The sequence below is a fragment of the Nyctibius grandis genome, chromosome 31, assembly GCF_013368605.1.
Source record: "Nyctibius grandis isolate bNycGra1 chromosome 31, bNycGra1.pri, whole genome shotgun sequence".
In the NCBI taxonomy this organism is placed as follows: Eukaryota; Metazoa; Chordata; class Aves; order Nyctibiiformes; family Nyctibiidae; genus Nyctibius; species Nyctibius grandis.
The window spans coordinates 4,553,114-4,577,457 of NC_090688.1; the positions used below are offsets into that span (position 1 = coordinate 4,553,114).

General features: G+C 51.4%; 2 protein-coding genes across 3 annotated transcripts; both read right to left on the minus strand.

Moving 5' to 3' along the window:
• Window positions 1-373: 373 nt before the first annotated feature.
• TM6SF2 (transmembrane 6 superfamily member 2) lies at window positions 374-5,213 on the minus strand. Its single transcript, XM_068420742.1, has 10 exons — window positions 5,122-5,213; window positions 2,529-2,635; window positions 2,322-2,419; window positions 2,007-2,110; window positions 1,817-1,899; window positions 1,519-1,643; window positions 1,309-1,410; window positions 1,117-1,209; window positions 921-1,040; window positions 374-577 (listed from the first exon to the last, which is right to left on the minus strand). Exons 1-10 carry the CDS (start codon window positions 5,211-5,213, stop codon window positions 374-376), a joined length of 1,128 nt encoding a protein of 375 aa, XP_068276843.1.
• A 984-nt stretch (window positions 5,214-6,197) lies between these two features.
• Window positions 6,198-24,267, minus strand: SUGP1 (SURP and G-patch domain containing 1). 2 transcript variants are annotated; one of them, XM_068420827.1, is made up of 14 exons: window positions 24,236-24,267; window positions 23,772-23,943; window positions 23,063-23,166; window positions 22,403-22,630; window positions 20,902-21,025; window positions 20,457-20,560; window positions 18,651-18,762; window positions 16,306-16,853; window positions 11,443-11,549; window positions 10,837-11,014; window positions 10,498-10,604; window positions 9,526-9,671; window positions 7,855-7,984; window positions 6,198-7,328 (listed from the first exon to the last, which is right to left on the minus strand). In XM_068420827.1, the coding sequence occupies exons 1-14, from the start codon at window positions 24,258-24,260 to the stop codon at window positions 7,302-7,304; spliced, it is 2,112 nt and encodes a 703-aa protein (XP_068276928.1). In that variant the 5' UTR covers window positions 24,261-24,267; the 3' UTR covers window positions 6,198-7,301. The 2 variants fall into 2 exon arrangements, with proteins under 2 accessions (XP_068276928.1, XP_068276927.1); XM_068420826.1 differs by having other exon boundaries at window positions 18,651-18,774.
• Window positions 24,268-24,344: the final 77 nt, after the last annotated feature.

Genomic DNA, 24,344 nt, shown 5'->3' on the forward strand with positions numbered 1-24,344 from the left:
CAGGTTCAGGAGCCGTACCCTCGCTCCTTTATTTTGTAAACAGTGTTTTCCTGGCACGGGCCCCGCTCCTGCGTCCTTCTGGCGTGGCCGGGAGCACCGGGGTGGGACGGGGCCCCCACGGCCCCCAGGGACCTGGTGGGAGGGGAGCCGAGCTCCTGCACCCCCCCAGCAGCAAGACTCCCCTGAGCCCAGGCAAGGGCAGGGCTGCAGCGATGCCCCCACAGAGCCCCCCCAGGGACCCCCCAGCGTTAGGGGCCACGGCGGGGACCGAAGCATCCCTGGGGACACCTCTGCCAGCCAGGTCCCACCGCAGGGACCATGCAGCGGGGAGAGGGGAGACGGGCAGCAGCCCCCCCGGGACGGGCAGGACACGTCACTGGTGCTTCTTGCCCCCGTGCAGGGTGGCCGGGGCGGGCAGGAAGAAGGCAGGGCAGCGCAGGCAGCGGTAGGCCAGGAGCTGGGGCGCCAGCGCGTAGAGGACGTTGGTGCCGAGGAAGCTCCACCAGACATCTTCAGGGGTCTGGTAGGGGAAGGGCGTGCGGGCGTGCAGCGAGGAGCCCAGGTGGGAGAACTGAGCCTGGGGACACAGGGCAGGGGGTGTCACAGGGGGGGTCTGGCAGTGACGGGCGCAGCACAGCTGGCACCAAAGGGTGTTTCGCAGGAGCACACCCCGCGTGTCCTATCTATAGAGCTGCGGGCTCGCTCCAGCCTATTTCTGTCACACTAATCCCCGGCTCCATCAAGATCCACCGAGGCCAAAGTCATTATCGGCAGCGGCGGTGGGAACTGCTCCACATGCAGCCGCGGGTGCAGCCCTGTCCCCCCAGGCTCAGCCCTGGCTCCCCGCTTGCTTTCTCCTGGCTGGGACCGATGACACCCAGCCCGGGGGTCCCAGCGTGTCCCCCCGGGGCAGCCCTCACCTGTGCCACGGCGCCGGCAAACACCAGGCTCCAGTCGGGCAGCCAGGAGCAGCCGGGCAGCACGAGCCCGTAGACGCCGAGGCAGAAGAAGGGGAGGACGTAGAACGTGTAGATCAGCATCTGCAGGGGGACACGGAGAGGGTCACCCCGTCCCCGGTGGCACAGGGGGCTCCAGCCTCACCTCGGCCCCTCTCACCTGCACTTTGGGGTAGGCGACGGGGTCGCGCAGGTACGGCTCGTGCTGGTAGATGTACTCGAAGCACGAATCGGCAGGACAGTCCAAAACCACCTGGGGATGCGGGGAGGGGAGGTGGGCGTGGGGCAGATGCACCCTCCCCGGGACCTCCGCGGCCCCTCCAGGACCCCCGTGCGGGCACCCAGCGCTCACCATCCCCCTGAAGAAGGTGAAGGCGGCGGCGAGGAGCAGGACCAGGACCAGCCCCGCGTCCTGGGGCCGCTGGTACAGGCGCTTGCGTTGCTCCTCTGTGACCTGGGAGGGGGGGAAACGCCATATTTTCGGCTCCACACCCTGGGGTCCAGCCCCGGGATGGGGACAAGGCTGGTGGCTCCCGCAGAGCCCTGGCCCCCCCCCGCTCACCTTCTCGGGGCTGAGGCACGGTAGGGCCTTGGGCTGCTGGAAGAGCCTCCCGCCAGCCCAGGCGGGGATGAGGAGGTAGGGCAGGTGGAGCAGGAAGGCAGGGCTGAGGTCCGAGCTGTATTTCCCTGGGGAAGGAGAGCCTGTGGTGGGTGCCCAGCACTGGCACCCACTGCTTGTCCCCAGGTCAGCGCCTTCCTCCTCTGCCCACGGGGCGAGTGCCTGGGAGCAAACCTGGAGGTGGCAAGGGCTGGGTGTCCCCACCGTCCCCCAGCAGCTGGCCCCCTCTGCACCCCCGTACCTATGAGGTTCCCGAGCTGGAAGACGACGATGCTCATGGTCAGCGAGCCCAGCCAGAAGAGACCCAGGTTCCTGTAGCTCTTTCTGCAGAGACCTCAGGATCAGACCCCCCGCCAGGCTCAGGGCTCCCCTCCATGAAGGATTCGGGGTCCTCCCACCCCCACGGACCCCCCCAAGCTCTCCCCGCTCACCTCTGGCCGATGGCCGCGATCATGGCGAGGTAGAGCCCGTAGTGGACGAGGCCGTCCCAGTAACAGATCATGATGCCGTGCGCCGTGCGCAGGTAGGGCTCGCCCTGCCCGGTGGGAAGAGAGCGGGTCGTGCGGGGTGGGGGCAGGCGCCTTCCCGCACCCCCTCCCCAGGGGACCCCGCGGGAGCTGGGGCTGCTCCGTGCGTGTCCCCCCCCAGCAGCACGAGCAGCTCTGGGAGCAGGAGCAGCGTCCGTGCGTGCGCTGGGTGCGTGGGGCTGCTCGGGTGCGAGAGCCCGAGGTGGGGAGAGGTGGTACCTCTTGGACGTAGACCTCCACGAAGCCCGAGATGTAGCCATCCTCCTCCAGCGCGATGATCAAGTCGACGACGGAGGTGAAGGAGAACACCACAAACACTGCGGGAGAGCGAGCCGGCTCCCAGCGCATCCCACACCCCCCCAAAACCCAAACCCCCGCTCCCTGCCCCGGCACGGGGTCAGTCCCCACACCCCGGGGGGGACTCACCGCAGAAAAGAGGGTCCTGGAAGTGGCTCCCTCCGCTGACGAAGAAGATGATGGAGACGACGCCGGCGAGTACCAGGACCCCCGTCAGCACCAGCGCCAGCGGGCTGCTGCGGGGCAGGGGGACGGGGTCAGGCACCCCAGGCACAGCCGGGGGGTGAAGCCCTGTGTCCCCCTGTGCGGGTGAAACACCCTTTGCCCCCGCCGGTTCTGAGAGGTCTCTGCTGAAGCAGAGGGAACGGCAGGATCAGACCCCGCAGCCCCGGCACAGGTGGGGTCCCAGGGTGGCACAGGTGGGGTCCCACGGTGGCACAGGCGAGGTCCCAGGGCGGCACAGGTGGGGTCCCAGGGTGGCACAGTGGGGTCCACCGGTGGCACAGGGTGCTGCCTGTCCTCTGAGGGGGGGAAACGGCTCCTCCGGGGTCTGGAATAACCCCGGGGAGGAGAATCCTGGAGGGAGGCTGGGTCTGACACCCCGGCACGGATGGGGAAGGGGCTGCCTGGCCACGGCTCCTGTGCCAGGGCAGTGGAGAAGCCCCAACGTGGCCAACCCTGACCCTCTCCGGGCTGCGGCGATGGGCCAGCGTCGTAAGAGACCGGGGAAACTGATTATACAGCAAATCAGTAACAGAGAGAGATACTGAAACGTGTCCTAAGAGAGCGAAGGAGCTGTAGGGAAACCTGTGTGTGCTGCATCCCCCCGAGAAGCACTCGCACCAGCGGGGAGAGCTCCAGCCCCGCTCCAGCCAACCCTTCTGCTGGGGAACACGGAAAACGTGACGGGGTTTGTCCCCGAAGCCTTTAACCCTGTCACCAAAGGAAAAGGAAAGGTAAAGCCGTGGCTGACGGGCTGCACAGACACTGGTGTGAGCAGATTATCCCAGAGAAAACAAACACCCGGCTCATGTTTGCCTTGTGCGGGAGGAATTGTTCTTGCAGGGACAGGAATGGGGACGGGGAGCACAGGACCCCGCGCCTGGGGACAGGACGGGCGTCACAGCAGCACTGAGCTCGTCCTCACCACGTGCACTGAGCATCCAAACCCACACAGCCACTCTTGGAAAAAAAAAAACTCAAAACAACCAAATAATTGAAGTGTCACGACCCAAGCGCGTTATTACCGGTGTGTAATTCATTACCACGCAACTAATTACTCCCACAGAATGATGAATTCAAAATCCTGCGGTGGAGCAGCACGACACTGGGCTCCTCCGGCCACCGTGAGACGTGACCGTGCGTGGGACAGGGCTTGAGACACCCCACACACGTACCAGCACCTCAGGGCATCAGCTCACCCTGGTTGAGGGGCTTTGGGGTCACCATCGCTCGTCCTGCGGTGGGTTAATTACGAGACAGGGGGACGTGGCCCCTCCGCAACGTCTGGGCAGGAGAATATCGTTAGGGGCTTCGGTCTGGGGGGGTGGGCTGGAGGGGTCAGCGCTCCCCACAGCTACAGGTGGTTTGATGCCTGGACTCGATGATCCCAGATGGCTCTTCCAACCTGGTTGATTCTGTGATTCTGTTCTCACGTCCCACAGAAGGGCTGTGGATTTGACAGCGATGGATCCCGCAGAGCTGGGCTGTGACACCGCAGTGCCGCAGGGATGGGAGCGAAGGAGAGCGAAAAGGTGGGGATGGAAAGTGGAAGATGATTTAAGTAAAGTTTATCAAGCAGTGAGGGAAATCCTGGCTCAGAGGTGTAGCTGGCAGCTCCTGGGGCGCGGGACTGGAAAGAAAAGCAACGAGCCAGAGCGTGGTTTTATGTAGGAGACATAAAGCACGTGAGGAGGCGGCGGGGTCCTGGCTGGTACCAAACCCGGGACATGAGGGCTCAGGGATGTGGGGTTGGGGGTCGTGGGGCTGCCACTCGGCCGTAAAACCCAAAGCGGGGCCGTTGTCAAGCAGCGTGAGGCTGGCAATGACGAGGCTGGCGCACAGGGGTGGCATCGGCCACGCTGGGACACGCCAGCGGCCGAGGTGAGGGTTTGGAGAGGGCCCCGGCGCATGGGGAGGCACGGCCACGTCTGGAGGGGACACCCAGTGCCGGGGGTCCTGTCCCCTCCGGCCCGGGGGGCTGCGCTGGGGCCAGGCAGCTGGGGAGGATGCTCATAGATCAGGGAGGTGCTGAGCACCCCAGTCCCCGGGGGATCTAAGCCCCATTTTGCTCCACGTTGTGCCACGACCTGAGCAGCCCTGCTGTGCGTCCGGTCACCAGGAACGGGATTTCCAAGTCACAAAGGCAGCCCTGAACCACGACTGCCAAGCCCCAGCTCGCAGCGGCCTCTCCGTCGGCCTGGCCAGGGCAGGAGCACCTGGACCGAGCCCCCTGCCCCAGGCTGGATCGAGCCCCCAGCCCCAGGAGGGACCCAGCACCCTGTCCTGGACACAGCTCCCCCCTCCCCGGGTCCGGATGGGGCCCAGTGGCCCATCCCGGGTGGGATGGCTCCTCGGACAGAGCCTTGTCCTGGGTCAGTCCAGACGTTCCTGCCCAGTCCCAGACTGGACCCAGCACCAGCGGAGGACAGGACCCAGCGCCCTGCCCCGAGCCAGACCCCACCTTCCCAGCCCCAGAGCTTTGTCCCGGGCTCGCACTCACTCTGCCAAGGTGGTCACGCCATTGATGCCGAAGGCCACGGGGATGGCGAGCAGGGAGGGGGCGAGCGCGCCCGGCACGGCGGGGAGCTGCATCCCCAGCCCGGCCGCTGCCGCCCCAGCCCGTGGGAGCCCGTGGACTTCGGCCCCGCTGCCGGCAAACAGGCAGCGCCCTTAAAGCGCCAGACCCGCCCGGGGGGAAGGTCGGGGGTCCCGGGGGGAAGCTGGCAGCAGCCCAACACACGTGTCCCTACGAGGGTCCGTGCCGGTCTCCGCACTCGAGGGCTGCCTTGAGAAACGGCGCTAAGGGCTGCGGGGGAAGGATAAAACCACTTCAGAAGAGGCTTTGAAAGCTCAGGGAATGTTGTGGGGGATTTTTTCCAATTTATTCTGGAAACCTTAAGTACTTAAAAGAGCCAGGAGGACACACCTCTTCAGATCGGTTAGAGGAAGAGAGGAGCAAAGCACATGAAAGCCAACACTTCATCCCTGCCTTTAATAATGAATTGAACTGAGCAGAGTAGGAGTTTCAAGGTCTCTCCACCCAGCCGGGAGCCCAGCATTCCCATCCTCCTCCTCTCTGCACCAAACACAAACGTTTACCTCCCCACCAGCCCACGCAGGTCTCCAGAGCTGGGCACACACTTAGAAACCACCACAGCACTTCGCAGAGCCCCAGCGCAGCCGCTCAACCTCTCCCCCTCCTGACAAAGCCACCACAAACCTGCCACCGAGTCACTCTTTTGCCCCCTGGCTTCAGAGTCCGAGGGCTGAACTGGCCGCCCCGCACTTTGCCCTGGGCTGGCTCGTGGTTCCTCGTCAGCACGGAGGGTGCAAGCCTTAACTCGCCCAGCTCACCAGGAGGGTGCAGTTGTCACGGTGTTGAGGTGACCTCAACCCTTTGAGCAGATTTTTTATTTCCCAATCTTCCCCCATTACTGCCCAGGCTGATCAGCCAGCCCACGTGCAACATGCCCGTGCCCAAGCCGTAGGGATGCTGCCACACCACGCACGAGCCCAGCTCCGGGTGCTCACACGACCCTCACACATTGTGATTTGTCTCAATGAATCCCTACAGAATTCACCGTTTCAAATGTTTTTATTGAAAGCCAAGTCCTCGACTCTACGTTGTTAAGAAAATTCAACAAAAGAGAATCACGCGCCAAGTATTCGGACTGAGGGAAAACAAATGCAAAAGAAACCAAACCAACCAGCCTCACTGTGTTTGCTCCGAGATGCTTGGGAGGACAGAGCTCTAGAGCTTACCCACAATAAGACCACTCTTTCCAAAAAATTCAGTGATTAAAACTAAGGAACAAAGGAGTTTTATTTTATTTACAGACTGAATGAAGAACATTTGTATTTGTAGAGGGGTTTCTTACGACAACGAAATCCAAATGGCCTTTGATCAACTGAGCTCGAAGGCTTGGTTTGGTTCTGCATCCCCCCAGTCCCCAGAAAGTGTTAGCAAGTCTCCTGCTGGGTGAATTTAGTGTTCAAGAAGCCAAGAGGCTGACGCCTCTGAGGCTGAACGAGCTTGCCCTGCGCCCCTCAACCCTCGCAGCCATGTTCCACACCGATCCCCGCCTTGTCCTCCACAGGGCAAAGGTAAAACAACCAGGCGCTGGGTTTGCAATGTCAGCTGAAGGTCAGACTATACTTCGGGCTTCATGACAGCATGAGAACCCAGTCCTTCAGGGAACAACAGCCCGACTGACCAACAGCCCCAAAAGCTGCGTCAGAGACAGTCCCTTGTTGTATTTGAAATTAAAAAACAAAACCAAAACCCCCAGAGCAGCACAAGCTGCGTATCTGAACAAGAGATCTGCTGTTAGGCAAAAAAAAATGCATTTCTTGTGACATGGCACTGGGCTGCACACAAATGGAGTCCCTGAACCACCCCTATGGGTATCTTTGGCTCTACCCTTCCGCTGGCAGCGGGGCACTGGGGAAAGCTCTCCCTTCCCACCTGCTCTGTTCTCTCCAGATACCACCCAGGCCTCGTTACGACACGGTTGTCATGACACTGGAGTGTGTGGTGAGTGGGCTCGCAGGCCCTTCTTCTGGTATTGTGACTTCAGGAAGTTTTACAATATTAGCAAATAAGAGAATGATAATGCAGTTTCGTAACATCTCACAGTATAATTACAATTGTTTTGAAAATACGTTGTCCCCCAAACAGTGTCAGTAGTAAGGTCGTCGTGGATTGTTCTGTGGGGAATAACAAGAGAAAACTCATCAAAATTGCTGTCTTCACAGAACAATGAGCATCTGAGCTTAATTATCTGAAAAAGCCACTGGAATGTGACATTTCTGACAGCGAAACGTGAGGTTTCCCATCAGAAATTACAAATGCAGCTTTCTAGGTGCGCTGGCATGCTGGATGCAAGAGGCAAATGCAAAAGCACGAGTCTTTTTGCAACCAGAGAAACAATTATTCAAAATAAACCATGGATTCATGGACAACCCATCTGCTTCCTTTGTGCACAGCACTTACACTTGGTATGCACCAGATAAAATGAAAAACAGGGGCTTTTGTATTAAAAGCATCATAGCAAGGAAAACTGTGCATCCGTGGATGTTTTGGTAGTGATAATTTGATTCAGCATGAGAACAGAATCAAAGAGAAACTGTCAGAGCATCTACTCTCCTGGCTAAGCACTAGAAACACTCCCAGCCTCCCAGAAGCCTCAATGGGTTTGTCACTGGGGCTGCTCTGGCTTCGGGCCCTCCTTACCAAGGGATTTGGTCGGAAGCGGTAGGCGAGCATCATCCGCTTACGGAACGCCTCGTACTCATCATCCTCCTTGGTTAGCTCGGCGGGACGGTCGATGCCGAAACCAGCTCCATCCACAGCGGTAGTTCCCCTGTTTGGGAAGAGGGAACAAAGCCTCCGAGGTAAGCACATGTGACAGGTCACCTTCCCCTTCTCCAGAAATACCTGCTCGGAGCTCAGAGAACTGGGAGCACTGGGCACCATCACACAGAGCGCGCTGCATCAAGGCAGACAGCTAATCCTGAGCAGCTTATTGCCTTTGCCATGTCTCTACGTTGCCCCTCCAAATCAATGATGTTTGCTGCTGTTAGATGGAAGCTGTAGTGTCACCATGTACTTGTTTAACCTTTTACAGGCACAGAAATACTGTCTACGCTTCGGCCGCCTCCCTCCCGAACGCTGCTCTGACCTGCAGGCTGACCTTCGATAAGCAGACGCCTTGATTTGTACCTCACTGCTTGGAGGCACACAGAACCGTGTGTGCTCCCACCAGGGATTTGCACCTCACTGCCTGGAGGCACACGGAACCGTTAAACAACGTGCCTGCCTCCCATCCCTTCGCTCCACAACAGTCCAACAGCAGAAGCAATTCCTGTCCATCTGCAGCAGCACCTTGTTATCCATCCTAAGAACATCAGAGATGGCAGAACCTGAACAAATCACAGCCCTTGTTCGACCCTGTGATGGACAGAAGCTGCCTTCCTGCTGCTGTCTGCAAGCCTTGCTGTTCTGATCACAGTGACCTTTCATCACAGGAGTGCTTTGAACCAATAACCACATTGTCAGAGATCTCCTTGCCAAAGAGGAGCACAAGTGCTTTGTAGAGATACCTTCTATTGTGCAGTAAACAAGCAATTGTTATTTCTAAAAGGATCTAATGCTAAAAAACAATCCAGAGTATTTCCTATCCCCAGTATTTGGTTTTGAAGTTCAGCATGTGTTACCAACAGATAATCCACCTAAAAAGGGATGCTCACCTATTTTTGGATAGAACTCTCATAAATCTTTATTGTATACAAAGTGTGATTAAATCCCAAAACTTCTGTGCAAGAGAGTGACGCCAAGGCAGCTGCATGATCCCACACAAAGCTCTCTGATCCAGGCTGAAACGTCTTTCAAACACAGGTCTAGTGGCAGCAAATATTGGTGATTGCCTTTCACCCACAGCACACCAGGGACCAGCTAGCAGGCACCACCAGCGCTTCAGATGCAAAAGGCACGTTCTTTATATACTTAAATAAATTTATGACTTCAAAGACATGACTTAATCCTCACACGCCCTGGGAGAGGTGAGGGGCAGACAAGTGTTATCTTCATTTTATAGATGGGGAAACTGGGGAGGAGGCACCTCTCAGAAGAAGGCACTATGCAAATTGAGATTAGAAACAAAATACTCCTGGCTCAGATCACACCTCCTGCCCAAGACAAGGTAACAAACCCAGGCCCTGCAGGGAGGCAACCCCAAAGAAATCAGAAATTATTTTTCTCCTTTGCTGCGAGGATTCCACATTCTGTTCAAGTGATGAATTACAGTCACACTCACTGCAGCTGCTTCCAGCAGGCCAGGGCAGGAGCATCAATTACCAGCCCAAGAGGAAAGGACTAAATCAATAGTAGAAGAACTCTGCTTACTTGCTGACTGGGTTTTTAATCCCCTGTCCCTCCGAGCCAAGTCCCTCGCCTTCCTTCCAGCCCATCTTCATCAGCATTTGGTAACCTATGTTTTCCACAGTCAGTTTGAACTCTTTGTATTCAGAATAATCCGGCTCACGACCTTCCTGCAGAGACACAAAAGGCAGTGCTGGTTATTTTTTATATGTGCCCGTCTTTGGGGGTCAGAGGAGGGGAAAAACAGCTTCAGCTACTCAAAGTTAGGACAGTTCTGGCAAACAATTAAGAACTACCACAATTTCTTGGGATTCCAGGTTTGCACCACAACAGAGAAGAGATAAATGATAAAGCACTGCACAGCCCTGTATCATCATCTGCAAGCAGCAAGGAATGCTACTCTGAGATTACGCTGAGAAATATTTAGCTCCTCAATTTAAAGCTGCCCACTGGAGCAAGCTTCAGATACAGTTCTTATTTAAGCCAGGATCTCCAGGGAACGTCAGACCCCATGCTGGTTGCACAAAAACACTGAGGGATGCGCCAGCATCAAGAAGTTCTGCAGTTTAGGAAGAACTGGCAGGTATTGAAGTGCTCTGCATAAGTGTCTTGTAGGCTTTATATTTTCACTTTGCTGCAATCATCTGGATAAAAATTCAAATTTTCCTTGCTTGGCATCAGCAACCACTTATCCAAAACAGGATCAGCAGAAGAATGGTGGGTAGTCTGAGAGGCTTGTCTACAATTTCAACCCCAAGCACCGTCCCAATAGTCTGTTCTCTAATTTGCTATGGCCGTTTCTCTGCAAAGAGCACAAAAGTAACCCCTTGTTCCCTGCAGAAGTAACAGAGCTCCCAGTGAAGGGCAGAAGTACCTCAAGGCTGCAGGTAGCTAACTGCTGGGACAAAGGGCTGAGCATGCTTGAGGTCTTTCCCTCACTGCTACGGGACAAGCCTGAAGCATTGCCACCGCCCCATGAACTCTCTGCTGTTTCACCTTCAATGCCTTGAATGTCTCCATGAATTTCTCCAGCTCGTCAGGTGGAAGAAAGTCTCCGATGAAATGTTTCCCTCTGCCCATCTGGGTCAGCTGCTCAGCCCACTCTGCCCAAGACACAGAGGAGAGAAAACAGCAATAAGGCAGCGCTCTGACTTGGAATTTCAGAGGGTTTGTGAAGCATAAAGCCACAGAGGGTTATTAGCTCCACTCAACAGGCAGGGGAGCCACAGCACAGACCAGTGACAAGTGACCCTGCAGCTCCCATGCCAACATCTCCCTCTGGAGGCCTTTGTACAACCACAGAGCAGGACGTTTGCGGGGCAGCTCCCCACGCACCTCGTGTCTTGTCCATCTCCATCCGTCGAAGCTGGTGCTCCCACGTCCCCAGCTCGCTGTCCACCTCTTCGTCGCTGTCATAGCCGTGCTGGTGCTGCTGAATTGCCTTTTCCCACATCATCTGCATCTCCTGCATGGCTCGCTTGTGCTTCATGATCATATCATACATCTGCTGCATCTAGGGGAAGAGGAGCACCAGAGCACTAAGACAAGCAGTTCACAGGAGGCAAAGTCTGCCACAGAGTCACAGAATTTTGCTCTCATTGCCCCAAAGCTTGCAAGTACCCGCTCACCTTCTCCCCGCTGCCGAAGCAATCCATAACCAGCTGCAGATGTGACACAAGAGACCTTATGGATTTTGGGTTTTAGTTTGGTAGGACAGCAATTGGCTGGCTTAATTCATATTCCCCAAAGTCCTCTAACATTTCTGCTGACTGCAGCATCACATGATTCTCAGGCATTCAGCACAAATCCTAGAGATTTATTTGTGGGCCACTGGGAAAGTTTCTTTGCTGTCTCCACCTCCATTTTCCCATCTAACCCAGCCATGCTGCAACACAATATGCTGGTAGATAGATGAATTTGGAAATAATTTGAGGGCATTACCTCCTGCTGCTCCTTCAGCTGTTTCTTCTGGGCTTCAGAGAGCTCCGTCACACCCACCAAACCAACGGGTTTCCCTTTTTCATAACCAAGACCCTTGAGATCCTGAACTGTAACAAGCACATGTTAAAAGACTTTCAAAAAATCTAAGACAGCTGCTGAGATCAGCAAAACCATATCTCAGGATCCCCACATGAAGTTTTACACTCATTTCATGGTTCCAGCATTGAGACACTTCACTGAAGAACAATCGCCTGGTAGGACTTAGGAACCACAGGAGCAGGAAGGCCACCAGGTCGCACCAGCCAGCTCAGAGTATTCCCTCACCGTGGTCCAAGCCTCTGCCCATATCATGTTAGACTCACAAACTATGTCTCACACCCTCGGAGGTCACGCTACATGGCAATCTGCTACACCATGCTTTAAAAATCATCCCTCCTTAAGATTAATTCCCCTCATAAAGCTTCCTCGTGAACCCCAGCCACGGCAAAGAGTGATACTTAATTATTCAGCACTGAGTCACAAGCAGATCTGAGCCCGTCAGCATATTGTCCAACCTGTGCACGTAAGTGTCTCCTGATTACTATGTAAACAGCAACTTCATTCAAAATGAAAAGCAAATCACCACATTAGAATAAAGACATGAGCATTATGCTGCTTTTGGAAGTTGCTGTTCCCCAAGGAGACTTTAGTTGCTAATCTACAGGCTCGAGAGCAGCGCTGCCAGGGACGGTGCCTCTGCTTTCAAAGAGGGGGCATTTTAAGTCCCTGCTGGACAATCCCACTGATGTATCCTCCTTTCTCTGCAGCATCCCCTCTTGGAAGCTCCTCCTTTGGAATGAGTTTTGCTGTTATATCAGGTAAGCCCTGAAATTAGATACTAAAATTATCTGGGCAGGGCACTTACTGATTTAAAATTACCACATAGCACTCCGAGTTCAAAGGGCAAGTTAAAGGAAAGAGGAACGGGGGGAAAGGAAGCCTATCTGTATTGCTGCACCATGAAAGAAAGTAATAGAAACACTGCTGGGGTTGCAAAAAAGAGATTTACAATAGTTGGTTCATACATATCTAGCAGGGCTGGCAGCTCCCATCTAAAGCACCTCAGGGCTACGATCCCAACAGTTAAATATTTAAGGGATTAAGAGAAGACACACAACCACACTTGAAAGCACGTCGCATTTTTCAATACAAGGAAAAGGATTTCTTCCTAATGACTGCAAAAACCTCCATCTGAATGTAAGTCCAGACTACAGTTAAATGATGCTTCATTAATTATTCATTATCTATTAATTATGAAGCCCGATAATAATAGGATCATTGTTCATGACACCAAATGTCTACACAGCATGCTAATTAGGCCCCAGGGGTCGTCTTCTCCCTTCCCTTATTCACACTCAGGGCAATTGATCTGAGCACTCTTATCTCCCCTCCTTCCCCCGCATGCTTTTGGCTGAGCCCTCCACGATTGGGAAGTGGTTTCCTTAACTCCAGCCTCTCAAGGAGAGCATCAAGCAGCTCATCCACCCTCCCTCACACAGCTACAGCCTCTGCACATTCGCACCAGCGCCAGGACTCAACTCTGCAGGAAGAGTTATGTAAAACACTGCAAGAGGCTTTCCAAGAGGAGGGAAGCAAGAAGCTATGCTCGGTGCTAGAACACGCCCTTTCAGCTCCCAAGAAATCAGAACAAATAGAAAAATAAACCTATTATTGATAAAGAGCCCAATTTCTGGCTTGGACAGCACTGAGATTTGGAAACAGTTTTAATGAACACACTATGCCTGTTCCACGTAAAGAAGAATCTGGCCCCAAATGTTATGTGAGACTGGGGCACTTCAGCATCAGCCCTAGTCAAAGATTCACCTCCTGTCTCAGGGCATGGGAAAGCTTCCTCTGAATGCGCCGAGGAAGACTCTGCCCTTCACAGAGGTCAGCAGCTCTTTGGCTTCCTTCTGAATTGCATAAACACTCAGGCTAAGAGCCAGGCATGGCTCTAGAGGCCCCGCAAGTTGGTGGCTTGCCAGCATATATAACCACCTTAAAGGAGAAAGGTGAGACTGTAGCATCTTCCTTTTCCTTCCCAGAAAGCACATGCCACTGCTCCTTCTTGTGCTAAACCTACATCTGGTTTGTCTGACTGCTCTGGTACCCTGCAGGCTTTATGCTGAGATGATGCTGAAAGAATCACTGCAGAAATTCAGCTCTGGGGGATAATTTTGTAGTCTTGGTCCGAAGTATCACAACATAGGCAAAGCTGACAGCAAAAGCAAAGCTCTACCCCAAGTCCACATCTGAAGACAGAATAGTCTATTCATAAATAAGATCAGTCAATGAACTTGCAGAAAAATAGATAAGATTTATAAGTTCCTTACAGTAGTCTAGTACCAGGCAAACGCTACGCAGAAGACAAGGAGTTGCTTCTGAGTCCCGTGTTCAGCAGGCCTGGGAAAAAGACATTTTTCCCCTTGAATGACATCAGCTTTGCCTACAGGGTTAATGGTGCAGTCTATCTGCAGCGCTGGCAGAAGGCTACCTGATGGTTCATCCCTTTCCAACATGCCTGAAGAAGAGCTTGTTACAAGAGAAGTGAATGTCCTTTAAGGACAGCAGGAGAAATCCCAATACAGAAGTGCCTGATTTTTTGCTTCATAGTCTGAAGATCTTACTCAATTAAAACTAATCAGACCCGAACCAATCCAATATCAGGTTTCAGAAAAGTCTAATGACAGCCTGTAATTTCCCATTAGTGCACAGAGTTCACTAATCACAGTGTTTCTGTTCAGCTTTTCAGATGTATTAGTCCCTGCAGTACACACACAGTTAAGTGTTTCGGTACCAACACGTTTAAGAGGAGGCTTGTTTGTGTCCTTAAGGGCTACACTTTCTCCTCTCCATGATACTGATTTATTGCTAAGAGTAGACAGGAAAAGGACCAGAACAGCCCTCCACTAATTCCAAAACAATTGCTAAGGATAAAGGACTAAGATGTGGTTATTTAGGTACCAGTGCACACTGTGTAACTCTAACCTTCCACAGGACCAGGGGTGCCGTTGGGAATCCTCTTCACCTGTCAGGTTGAAGATGTTAATTCTCAAAAGGGATTAGTCCATCTGAACCGATAAAAACCAGAAAGTCCTTCCCCCTGCAGAGCATTAACAGCGCGTTAATGGTTGATTTGTTATGCCTGGCAAACTGTTTGCTGTCCTTTTCTTCCGCTTGACACAAAGCCCTGCAGAAAGTGAGCACGAACACAACGAGCACGTCCCTGTCTAATTAAGGGGAGGCTAAACGAGCCAGGGGAGATTTCAGCAGGAAGCACGCTGGAATGAGCACACGGATACCCTTGCAGCCCCCTCACTGCAGCGGGAGGTATTAAGATGGAATCTGATGCTTGTTTTGATAGCACCTGCCCAGCTTCATCATCGAAGCTTCACTATTGTTTGCAAGGAAAAAAAAAATTATTCTAGAGGTACAAAATCAGGAAAGTCTTTTGCATCTGGTTTCTGCCTTACTATGAGCAGAAATTCAAGGTCAAATGAATAAGCTGTCCAGGTTGGTATCTTGTCCTGTACATACAAGATGTATAGCCAAGACTTACTTCTAGGGCTGTGATCAGAAGACAGAATGACACAAGGACTTCTCTTCACCTACATTTGAACTGCTGGATTAGGAGACAGACTCCTTCCTTCCTGCAGAACCAACAGACACCACAGCAGATCCAGCCAACCCTACGTCTTAGCCAAGCCTAACAATCAAAGCTCTTAATGGCTGAACAATTATCTCCTCTAAAACCCAGCCAAAGCAGAAGACCCACGGACTCGCTCGAGCAATAAATTGTACAGGATGACCATGCGTTGAGAATTATCTGTGGTCTCACCCTGCAGCTCAAAATTATAGCTTGTTTTCTCTTAATTGTCCCACTTCATCTGTTCTGCTATTCCTCTTTGAAAAAAGTCCTTACTGAGACAGGTACTTATTACTTTTCCTGTGACTCTGGCCTCATACTATTAATTCTCTGTTTGCCAACACCGACTGCCTTATCTTGTGTCTTCTCTTTCTCCTTTTCACATCCTTTCCCCATACCACACCAACCGGGCAAAGGATTCAAAGATGCCACCTAAAATGTCTGCGTTCACCTGTTGTCCTTGAGCATCTCTAACTGTCTGCCTCATTACCTATCTGCCCATGCACAGACAGGCTACCAGAGTCCAGCCTCCCACAGCTCACTAGAAGTGCCTCGACTGGAAGAATTATCTTCCAACACTCAGAGAGCTGCACCCCCTGGGTGAATTTGGCAGGTGAAGTAACAGGAGCGTGAGCCTCCACGCTGGATGAGGACTGTGAACCCCATCTGTAATCAAATGAACTGAAATAGGTATAAATTGGAAGGGGAAGTTATACCTGCGTCTGCCAGCACTTGGGGAACAGCTATTCCCATTCAGCCTTCTGATCAGTGAGAGTGAGATGGAAGTGCTGCCCAGAGATTTTATCCTACCATGGAGAGTAAGCACACTTCAGCCTTTGATATTTGTTTTCTGACAGACTCTCTTCCTCAAGTGAAATAGCCCTAAATAGTGAAGAGGCTGAGGCTGTAACGAGCTATAGCCCAGCAGGGTTTTAGAGAGAGCTGGAGAACGATAAGATCCAATCCCTGTTGTCAGCGAGATAAAGTGGTTTATCTGGGTTTCCACACAGGGGAGAGTTAGCTGCTAGACCCAGCTGAAAGACAGGGGGCTGGCAACCAAGGAGATTACAACGAGAGATAGACTTACTGGGTTTTCTGTTTACAAAGCCAGCTGGGCTAAGGCAGAACGGACTCCCCAGGAAAAACAGCTATTCCACACAACACACAGACCCACTAACCTGAAAGAGGGGAGGGAGAATCCAGCTGTTGGATGAGCTGTGGGAGTGGCAGATCAACCTTGTCCTCCTCTGGCCCCCACCTGCTCTTCCGCTTCTTTTTAGTAGTGCCTGGAGCAGCAGCAGCTGTAGTTGTTGCTGCAGCAGCAGTCGTGGTTGGCTGATCAGGCAGAGTTGTAGAGGATGATGGTGAAGGTGAGGGCAAGGGTGAGGGCAAGGGCAAGGGCATGGGCAAAGCTGAGGGAACAGGCAAGGGCAATGGCGAGGGAACGGGCAAGGGCAGAGGTGAGGGAACGGGCAAGGGTAAAGGTGAGGGAATGGGCAAGGGCAGAGGCAAAGGCAAAGGTGAGGGCAAGGGCAATGGTAAAGGTGAGGGCAAGGGCAAAGACGGTAAGCGCAATGGTGACGGTGATGCCTCAGGACTCGTTTTCCTCTTCAGACTGGACTCTACAGGCAAGGGGGCACGCACAGTGCTGCTCTTGGCCTTCCGGAACTCCTCCAGTTTCTGCCGGTAATACTTGTAGCCTTTGCTGTTTGGCTCATATAAAAACCTATGAAGGAAAAAAAAAAGGAAACTTTAGATGTAACAGTCGTATGCAGAGGTTGGATACAGCCCAGTTTGGTCAGGGCTTTGCTCTCCTGCAGTGCTCCTGCACAACTGGCCTTCCCACACACTCCCTTGCTCTCCAGCACCATCCCGTGTGTATGTGCCTGCAACACAGGCCTCCACGCGCTCTGGCAAGGCAGGCTGCGAGCCTTTGGGATCAGGAAGAGTATTTCCCATTCATGAGCAAACCACAGCTATTTTTGGTGCCAAATAAACACACAGAACAAAAAGGGGCTGTGTCACATTTGTGGAAACGCAAGGTCCTCCTCCAGAATTCACCTGCCTTCCAGAACACGTCTGGAAAAACTGGAAGGGCTCTGCAACACGTCGGGTTTCAGTTCATGGGAGAAAACATTCAGGTCTTACCAAGGGGAATGCCAAACCACTGCCTCAAGAAACTGCTCCCAGCCCTCTATTCAAGCTACAGGCACTGACATTACCAGTCTGCTTAATTACACCATGACTCCTCCTTCTGTTCCCTCATACACAAAAAAACCATCGCTTTATTTGCTATCCCTTCCAGAAATAGGCATCCCTGACCTTCTGGGTAAAATAAAACTCCTTAGTCTCTGTGGGAAGAACATGAACAATCCTCAAGCTAGCAGCTACGTAAAAAAAATCAATACAGTCATGTTTGTAACAAACACGTTATCTTTTGGGGCTCATGCCAGTTTAAATACTTCACACAGAAAACTTGTCTGTTCCTAATTCCTCTATAATCTTCCCTTTTTAGAGGACCAGTTTAATACTTGATATAAGCTCTCCTTGGGATAGTGCCTCCTCGCACAAGAAAAGGTAAGAGAAGACAGGCCTTTCCCATCTGTCACTGTACAACATGCACAGGCCAAGTCCAACAGCTCTCTGACATGTTTTAAAACTCATTAAATGTGTTCCTGCATCCCTCCGTTTGAATAACAGCACTAAGGATTGCTTCAGGACCAAGCAGAGGGCAGGATGGGGCCCTCCCTATGGCAAACCTGATGAAACCCTAACAGAGGAGATGGTGTTTAACTTGCCCGTGCCCAGGTGGGATCACAGCGGTGTTTTGAAGTGAGTAGTGAAGCAGTTTGGATATCAGCACATCTGTCTAATGCAATTCACAACACAAGGAGAGTACCCCAGGGTGCCAGAAGGCAGCCAATAAAATGCCAAAATATCAGCAACAAAGTAAGGCTTGCTGAGCCCCACGTCACTTCCAGAGAACACAGCAAATTGTTTGTAAGAGCAGAAAAATATAACACAGCCGAGACCAAAGGGAGGCATTAAACAGCTGTCAGTGAGCACTGAAAAAAACAATTCACATCTGAAAGGCTGAAAGAGTTATTCCAAAGGGGGACCTAATGGTGAAGGAGCACTACCTGCACGGTAGTGAAGATGCTGTGTAAAGAACAACCCAGGAAATTAATTGGACAGCAGTGGTATGAGTGGTGGATGGAGGCCCACACCAAAACACAGCTACAGGGAAGAGTGGAAAGGTTGGAATTATACCAGGACATCACAACAGAAAGCAGGCGAGGAGGGGTGGAAGTTGTAAATTCATTCTGAGGAAAGCAAATCGATTTTTCTCTCTCTGTGCCTTGCTTTAAACTGTGAAGCTGGAGAATGTAAAAGTATCAGTGCTATAAGTGCACTGTCCTTGTAACTTCAGACTTACCACAAGCTTGTCTGTTGTTTCCCCTTAAAAAAAAAGACCCATTGAAGCCCCCCTGATATTACACTGGCAGCAGGTTCCTTCCCTCACCTGAAAGCATGGTTCTCTCGGTTGTTCTGCAAGGCAATAGCTTCCACCTCGGGACCCCCGTCTGCTATGAACCTGGCCAGTTTCTCAGCAGAGTTCTTTGTCTCTTCGTCGTCTGGGGGTGAAACTTTAAGCAGGCTGTCAGTACTGGGCCCAACTCACCCAAGCAACAGTCAAAGCCTATCTGTTCTAAGAACCCCAAGAGCAGAATAAGGGCAAAAGGTCGAGTTTAATTTTTAGAAATATTACACATAAACAGTCATAGAGTTTATAGCACAAAAACATGATATTGCATAAGGTTGTACAACAACTTTGTAACCAGAGGAGCGCCCATTCACACACCAGCTTCCTCTGTGCCAGGAGCGAGATGAGAGCAGATTAACAGACAAACCAGCTTTTGTCTTCAAAGACAGACGCTCGTTTCTCTCTTTATCTGTTCCTTCCCCGTGTCAGGTGCTTTTCCACAGGGTCACACCTCATCACTCGCAATTATCTCTACTTAAAGACTTTGCCACTCAAGTCCCCAGGCGCCATGGGAAGGCCTTAGAAAAAGCAGCCAACTCATTAACGCACCGTAATCCCACTGGTACCTACTGCCATACACATCTGCTGGCCATGTTAGGGGAGGGTGGTTGGACAGAGAAAGTTCTCCATGGAACAGTCCCAACCCTCACCTGCAAGAGGTGGCTACTGCAGCCCTCATCCAAAGGCACAGAGAAGGCTCTGACCATTAATCAGGCATATTTGATGTTTATAAGGAGCCAGGCAAATAAGTTATTTAGCCACGACAGCCTTATATGACATTTGCTACCTGCACAGTACCAGTGCCAGTACTCCAGTGTGCTGGCACAGGACCAGGAGGCAGAAGACATGATTATAAGCCATGGACAAGTCATAACCTTTCCTTGCTTCAATATTCCACACCTGTAAAGTATGGATAATACTGCTTAGCTTCCAAACTGTTGTGTCAGTCAGTTGATATTGGCAACAAGCTCTTTCAGCCTACAGCCCATTAAACCATGCGTTGGCTGAGCTGTTAACTCATCACCTAAATTGCATTAAGACTCCTTTCTACAGGAAAGGAAGCCAACACAGAGGGGCTGAGTGATTCGCCAGGGCCACACGCAGGCCTGAAACGGAGGCTGGACTAGAAGCCATAAATGCCTGGCCTGCAGACCACACTTCACCCACTACATAATTTCTGTCTCAACACAGTGAACCAGATCCCACTGCCCACACCACCTGTCTGCTGGCAGATCACCCCCTTCTGCTGTTTTCCCACCTGAAAACACAGCCCCGTGTTTGCAAGGATTTATGTCCCAAGCAGAAAATAAAAGCTTCAGTTGGGGAAATGGCAGCAGAAATGGGGATTTTGTTCAAACAAACCAACCGTTTTCATTGATAACAAATCAAATAACATCTGAGAAAAAGCACTTTTCCTAAATGCATTTTCAGGGCTGAAATATTTTGCAGAACACACACAATGGAGAATCATTTTAGTTCACTTTGTTAAGGATTTTAGAAAAATACAAGGAAAATCTCTTTTAAGAGCCTTTATGTAGAGCATGATACAGCACGCTGTGGGCTTGGGAAACAGCCACTTCAGCACAAGAGTCTGACACGATCATGGGGATGTTTGATCACCATCTCCTCCCATTTTGATATTTTATTTACAGGCAGCAGACTGACAGCCCAATATCTGCTCCAACTGTTTCCAGAACAAACCTAACAAGCAGTTACAAAGAGTGAAGAAGTAAAACTTAAGTTATGCAATTCACAGAGCATTCCCCACATCCCAGCCTTAATTACCTTTCTGAGAAGAGGATGCCTGAGAACTTTGATTCTCTTTTCTTATCTCTGCCACTTTCTTTCTGTAGTAAAGGAATTCTCTGCTGTTCTTATCATGCAAAAACCTAGGGTGGAGATTGAGGAAAAAGGGGAAAAAATATGCATCAGCAACAACACACAAACATTGATACTTTGGGATATAAACAGCTCAAACCCAAGAAAATACAAATGCACTTAACTTGGATTACAAAGCCTTCAGTGTGTATAAATACACACAGCTTTAATCTAAGGACTTGCATCACTTTCTGCCTCAGCTATTAAACAATTACTTGTCACAAAGCTCAAATCCACCAAAGGATAATTAAACCAAACACATCCACGAGGACTATTTACACAAGGCTGATGTTTTTCTCCTACAAAGGGACAGCGTTCTGCTTTGGCAGACAAGAGTTAGCACCACACTTACGAAAAAGCTGGGTTATCCTTGTAGTCTTCCATAGCGACCTTCTCTAATTCTGGTCCCCCTTCAGCCACGAACCTAGCCAGCTTTTCCACCACTTGTCGGGTCTCCGCATCCTCTGGGGGTAAAACTTTAAGCAGGCTGTCAGTACTGGGGTTCAACTCACACACCAAACAGGCAACAGGTACATTACTTCTAAGAACCACGGCGGCAGACAAAAGTAGAACGGGAATGGGAAGAAAAAGGATGAAATGGGGGATCCAGTCTTACACAGCTGTACAAATTACAATCCCTACGTTACTGTCAGCCTCTGCACTCCCCTGTAGGAGGTTCATATTTTGTCCAGATCTTTCCTACAAGGAAAAGACTAAAATTTGGATCACCACAGTTTGGGGTGCAACTTCAATTGCAACATAATTCTGACAACTCTACTCCATACAAAACACAACGTGCAGGAATAGGAATTTGGTTTTAACCACCACATCACTCACTAAAGATTAGAGATTCCAGTTCCCAAGACATCGCTCTGTACCCAGATAGCAGAGACAGATTGTGGAGCCGGAGCACATAGTTCTTCCTACTGGCATATGCCCACGTCTCAGCCCTTGCTTGGAGGGAATCCCACCAGAGATAAGAGCAGAGCTCAGTCTCCAAGAAACTGTATTTTGGCTTCTGTGCCAAGAATGGAACCCACTAACTCTGACAGCGATTACAGAGCTGATGCAGGACACATTCAATGGGGACTAAACACAGGCATTTGCCTAGGCAGTAATATTTTGGGTAGAGCACTGAGCAAAGAGCACACAGGAGCAGAGCTGTCAGCACTCATCTAGACTAGATTCAATCCCACGATCTTTAAATTAAGGCTCCATATTCTATCTTTGCTCTCTGCAGCCAGTGGCTATTTCTCACATTTCTGCATTCCATTTCACGCTCAAGTTCAGACTTGCTAAATTCTATTTTAAATTCAAGCATTATATCTATAGATGTTCTAGAGAGCTCAGCACTACCCATAACAGATTTCAGTTGTATAAAAGCACAATTCTTACAATTAGCAAACAATCAAGCTCCATTAGAAGCAGAACATATTTCTTCTCTACACATTATTTTTCACAGAGACTTACAGCCTGGTCAAGTGCTTGCCTTGATAACTCAGAGAAATTAAATCTTGTAGGCACAAAACAGACCCAGCCTAACTATGGGGAGTGACCCACCTCCCACACTGTGCTCAGGCTGGATCAGGAATATCTAAGAGCATTCAGGGAGGGTTTCCTGCTGAAGCTGGCTTTGGAGGAGTCCACCAGCATTAACTGGTGTGATTTATATTTCATGATGCAGCAGCCTGCACACAGGAACTGTGCTGAGAATACCAACCCACAGCATAAGGCAAAAAACCCAGCCCTCCACTGGGGAAAAGGATTGAGGGAATCTGTTCCCACACTCAACTCCTATCCCTAGGGTAAGCAGACCAGCACCCCAAAACAATGTAGTACAAGGTGTCATTTACCTTTAATTTCCAACCACTGCTCATAATCTTCCTCCTCATCTTCGTCTGGTGACTGAAACACACTGAGGCGGTTAACGACCGGGGTCTGTTTGGAATGGGAGTAGTTCTTCGCTTGGTGCAGCATGCTGCTCAGGACCTGACCAGGGCGCCTCCCAAACAGCATAGGTTTCTTCCCAACATGTGATGCAGAAGTGTTTGCCGAGTTATTAGTAGAACTTGGGGGAGGTTCTTAGAAAAGAATGAGGGGAAAATAATTCCTGTGCATCCTTACTGGTTTAATTTCAGAAGGTCACAAGTAACAACTCAGGCAGTAATACAGCTGCAACAGGCTGTTTTATTCAGAGTAAGTTAAAGACACTGACTGCTAAAAGCTGCATAACTAAATGAAAGCTGTGATGATTTTTATCAAGTAAGAATTAAGCTAGAAGAGATGTGCTTGTCTTTACAGTACCTACAGAGGGAAAGAGGGCAATCCTCTCTATTGCATCTCAAAGAAAGACTTGAATCCAAATTTAAAGGGGCCATCAATGCTTTAGAACTTACTCATACCGGTAACAGCTCATAGCAGGGTTTCTAAAGTGAACATACATGGAGGCAGCTCACACAATGCTGGCATCACCAGGAGAAGGAAGGCCTCCTGTTGCTCAGAAGTCGACCTACCAGTACTTGACTTTTCCTGCTGCAGCTTGAGAAACTGCTGGAGGAAACTGCCATCATTAACAAACTTGTTGGAGACACAGGCTTCATTGTCAGTACCGTCATCTCTGAACAGAAAAAGAAAAGCAGGTGGTGGTACTCATCATCCTCCCCAGCCCTCCTCACACGATTTTGAACAGAAAACAAGATAAATGCTAATGACTACTCATCTCCCTCACCTAACACTGAAAACACATCTAGCTTTTCGAAAGCAGAACCATTCAGCTTGCTGATTACTGCATTTACCCACCCTCTCCACCGGGCTTGTTTACTACTCAGCTGAAACAGGATTTCTACTTGCTCTATTACCCTACCCTGCTTCCAAGAACCCCAGGCAAGCATTTAGCTGGAAAATTGTGCTAACTCTCAGCAGTCACAATTATAATAAAGCTAACAAATAGGAAACAGAAGGAAGGTGTAATAATACCGTGTTAAAAATATATGATTGCCGTTAGTGCATATCTGTTCTCACTAGTACCTGAAAAATCTGGCTAGATCAATTAAAGTGCAAGTATCCTATTCCAACCTTTACTCAATTATCAATATCAGCTTTCTCAGTTTTGCCTGCAAATGCAAGAGCTTTGTGAAGCTCGTCTCTTCGGTTTCATTTGACAAACACGCCCGTTTTCTGTCAGCGAAGCTCCCGTCTAATATCACCGTAATTTGCACGTACTCTTCAAGCAGAGGTAGCTGCTGTATGCTCAGGTAATTCTGTCTCGCTTGCTGCTCCAGCCTGGCCTCAATTTCTCTCTTTTTCTGTGCTATCAGCTCCTCCTGTTGAAGAATGTTCACGTTCGACTTGGCCGATTTAGACTGCGCGACCCCAAACCACCGGCTGGCTTTCCCTGCGGGAAAAAGAGGGGATAAAAATTAACGCTGCGGCGTTCGGGGCCTTCCCGAGCCACGGCCCTGCCCCGGGCGGGCACACACACCCACCCCGGCTCCCACCGGCGTCCCCATGGGCGGGTCGCTGCCCACGGAGCTGCGGGGGAGGCCGCCGAGCCCCGTGCGCCGCCAACCCCGCACCACAGCCGGCTGCCAGGCCGCAGGGCCGGGGTGGGGGCTGGCCGGGGAGCGGTACCGGTGGGCTGGGGGCGGCGGGATAGGGCCCGGGGGGTGCGGCGGGACCGGCCGTACCTGGCGCATCCCTGGGGTTGTCCATTTTGGAGCTCCCGTCCCACAATGCACCGCGGCGGGCGGGGCGGGCGGGGTGAGACGGTTCTGCCGCAAAGCCCTCTGGGAGTTG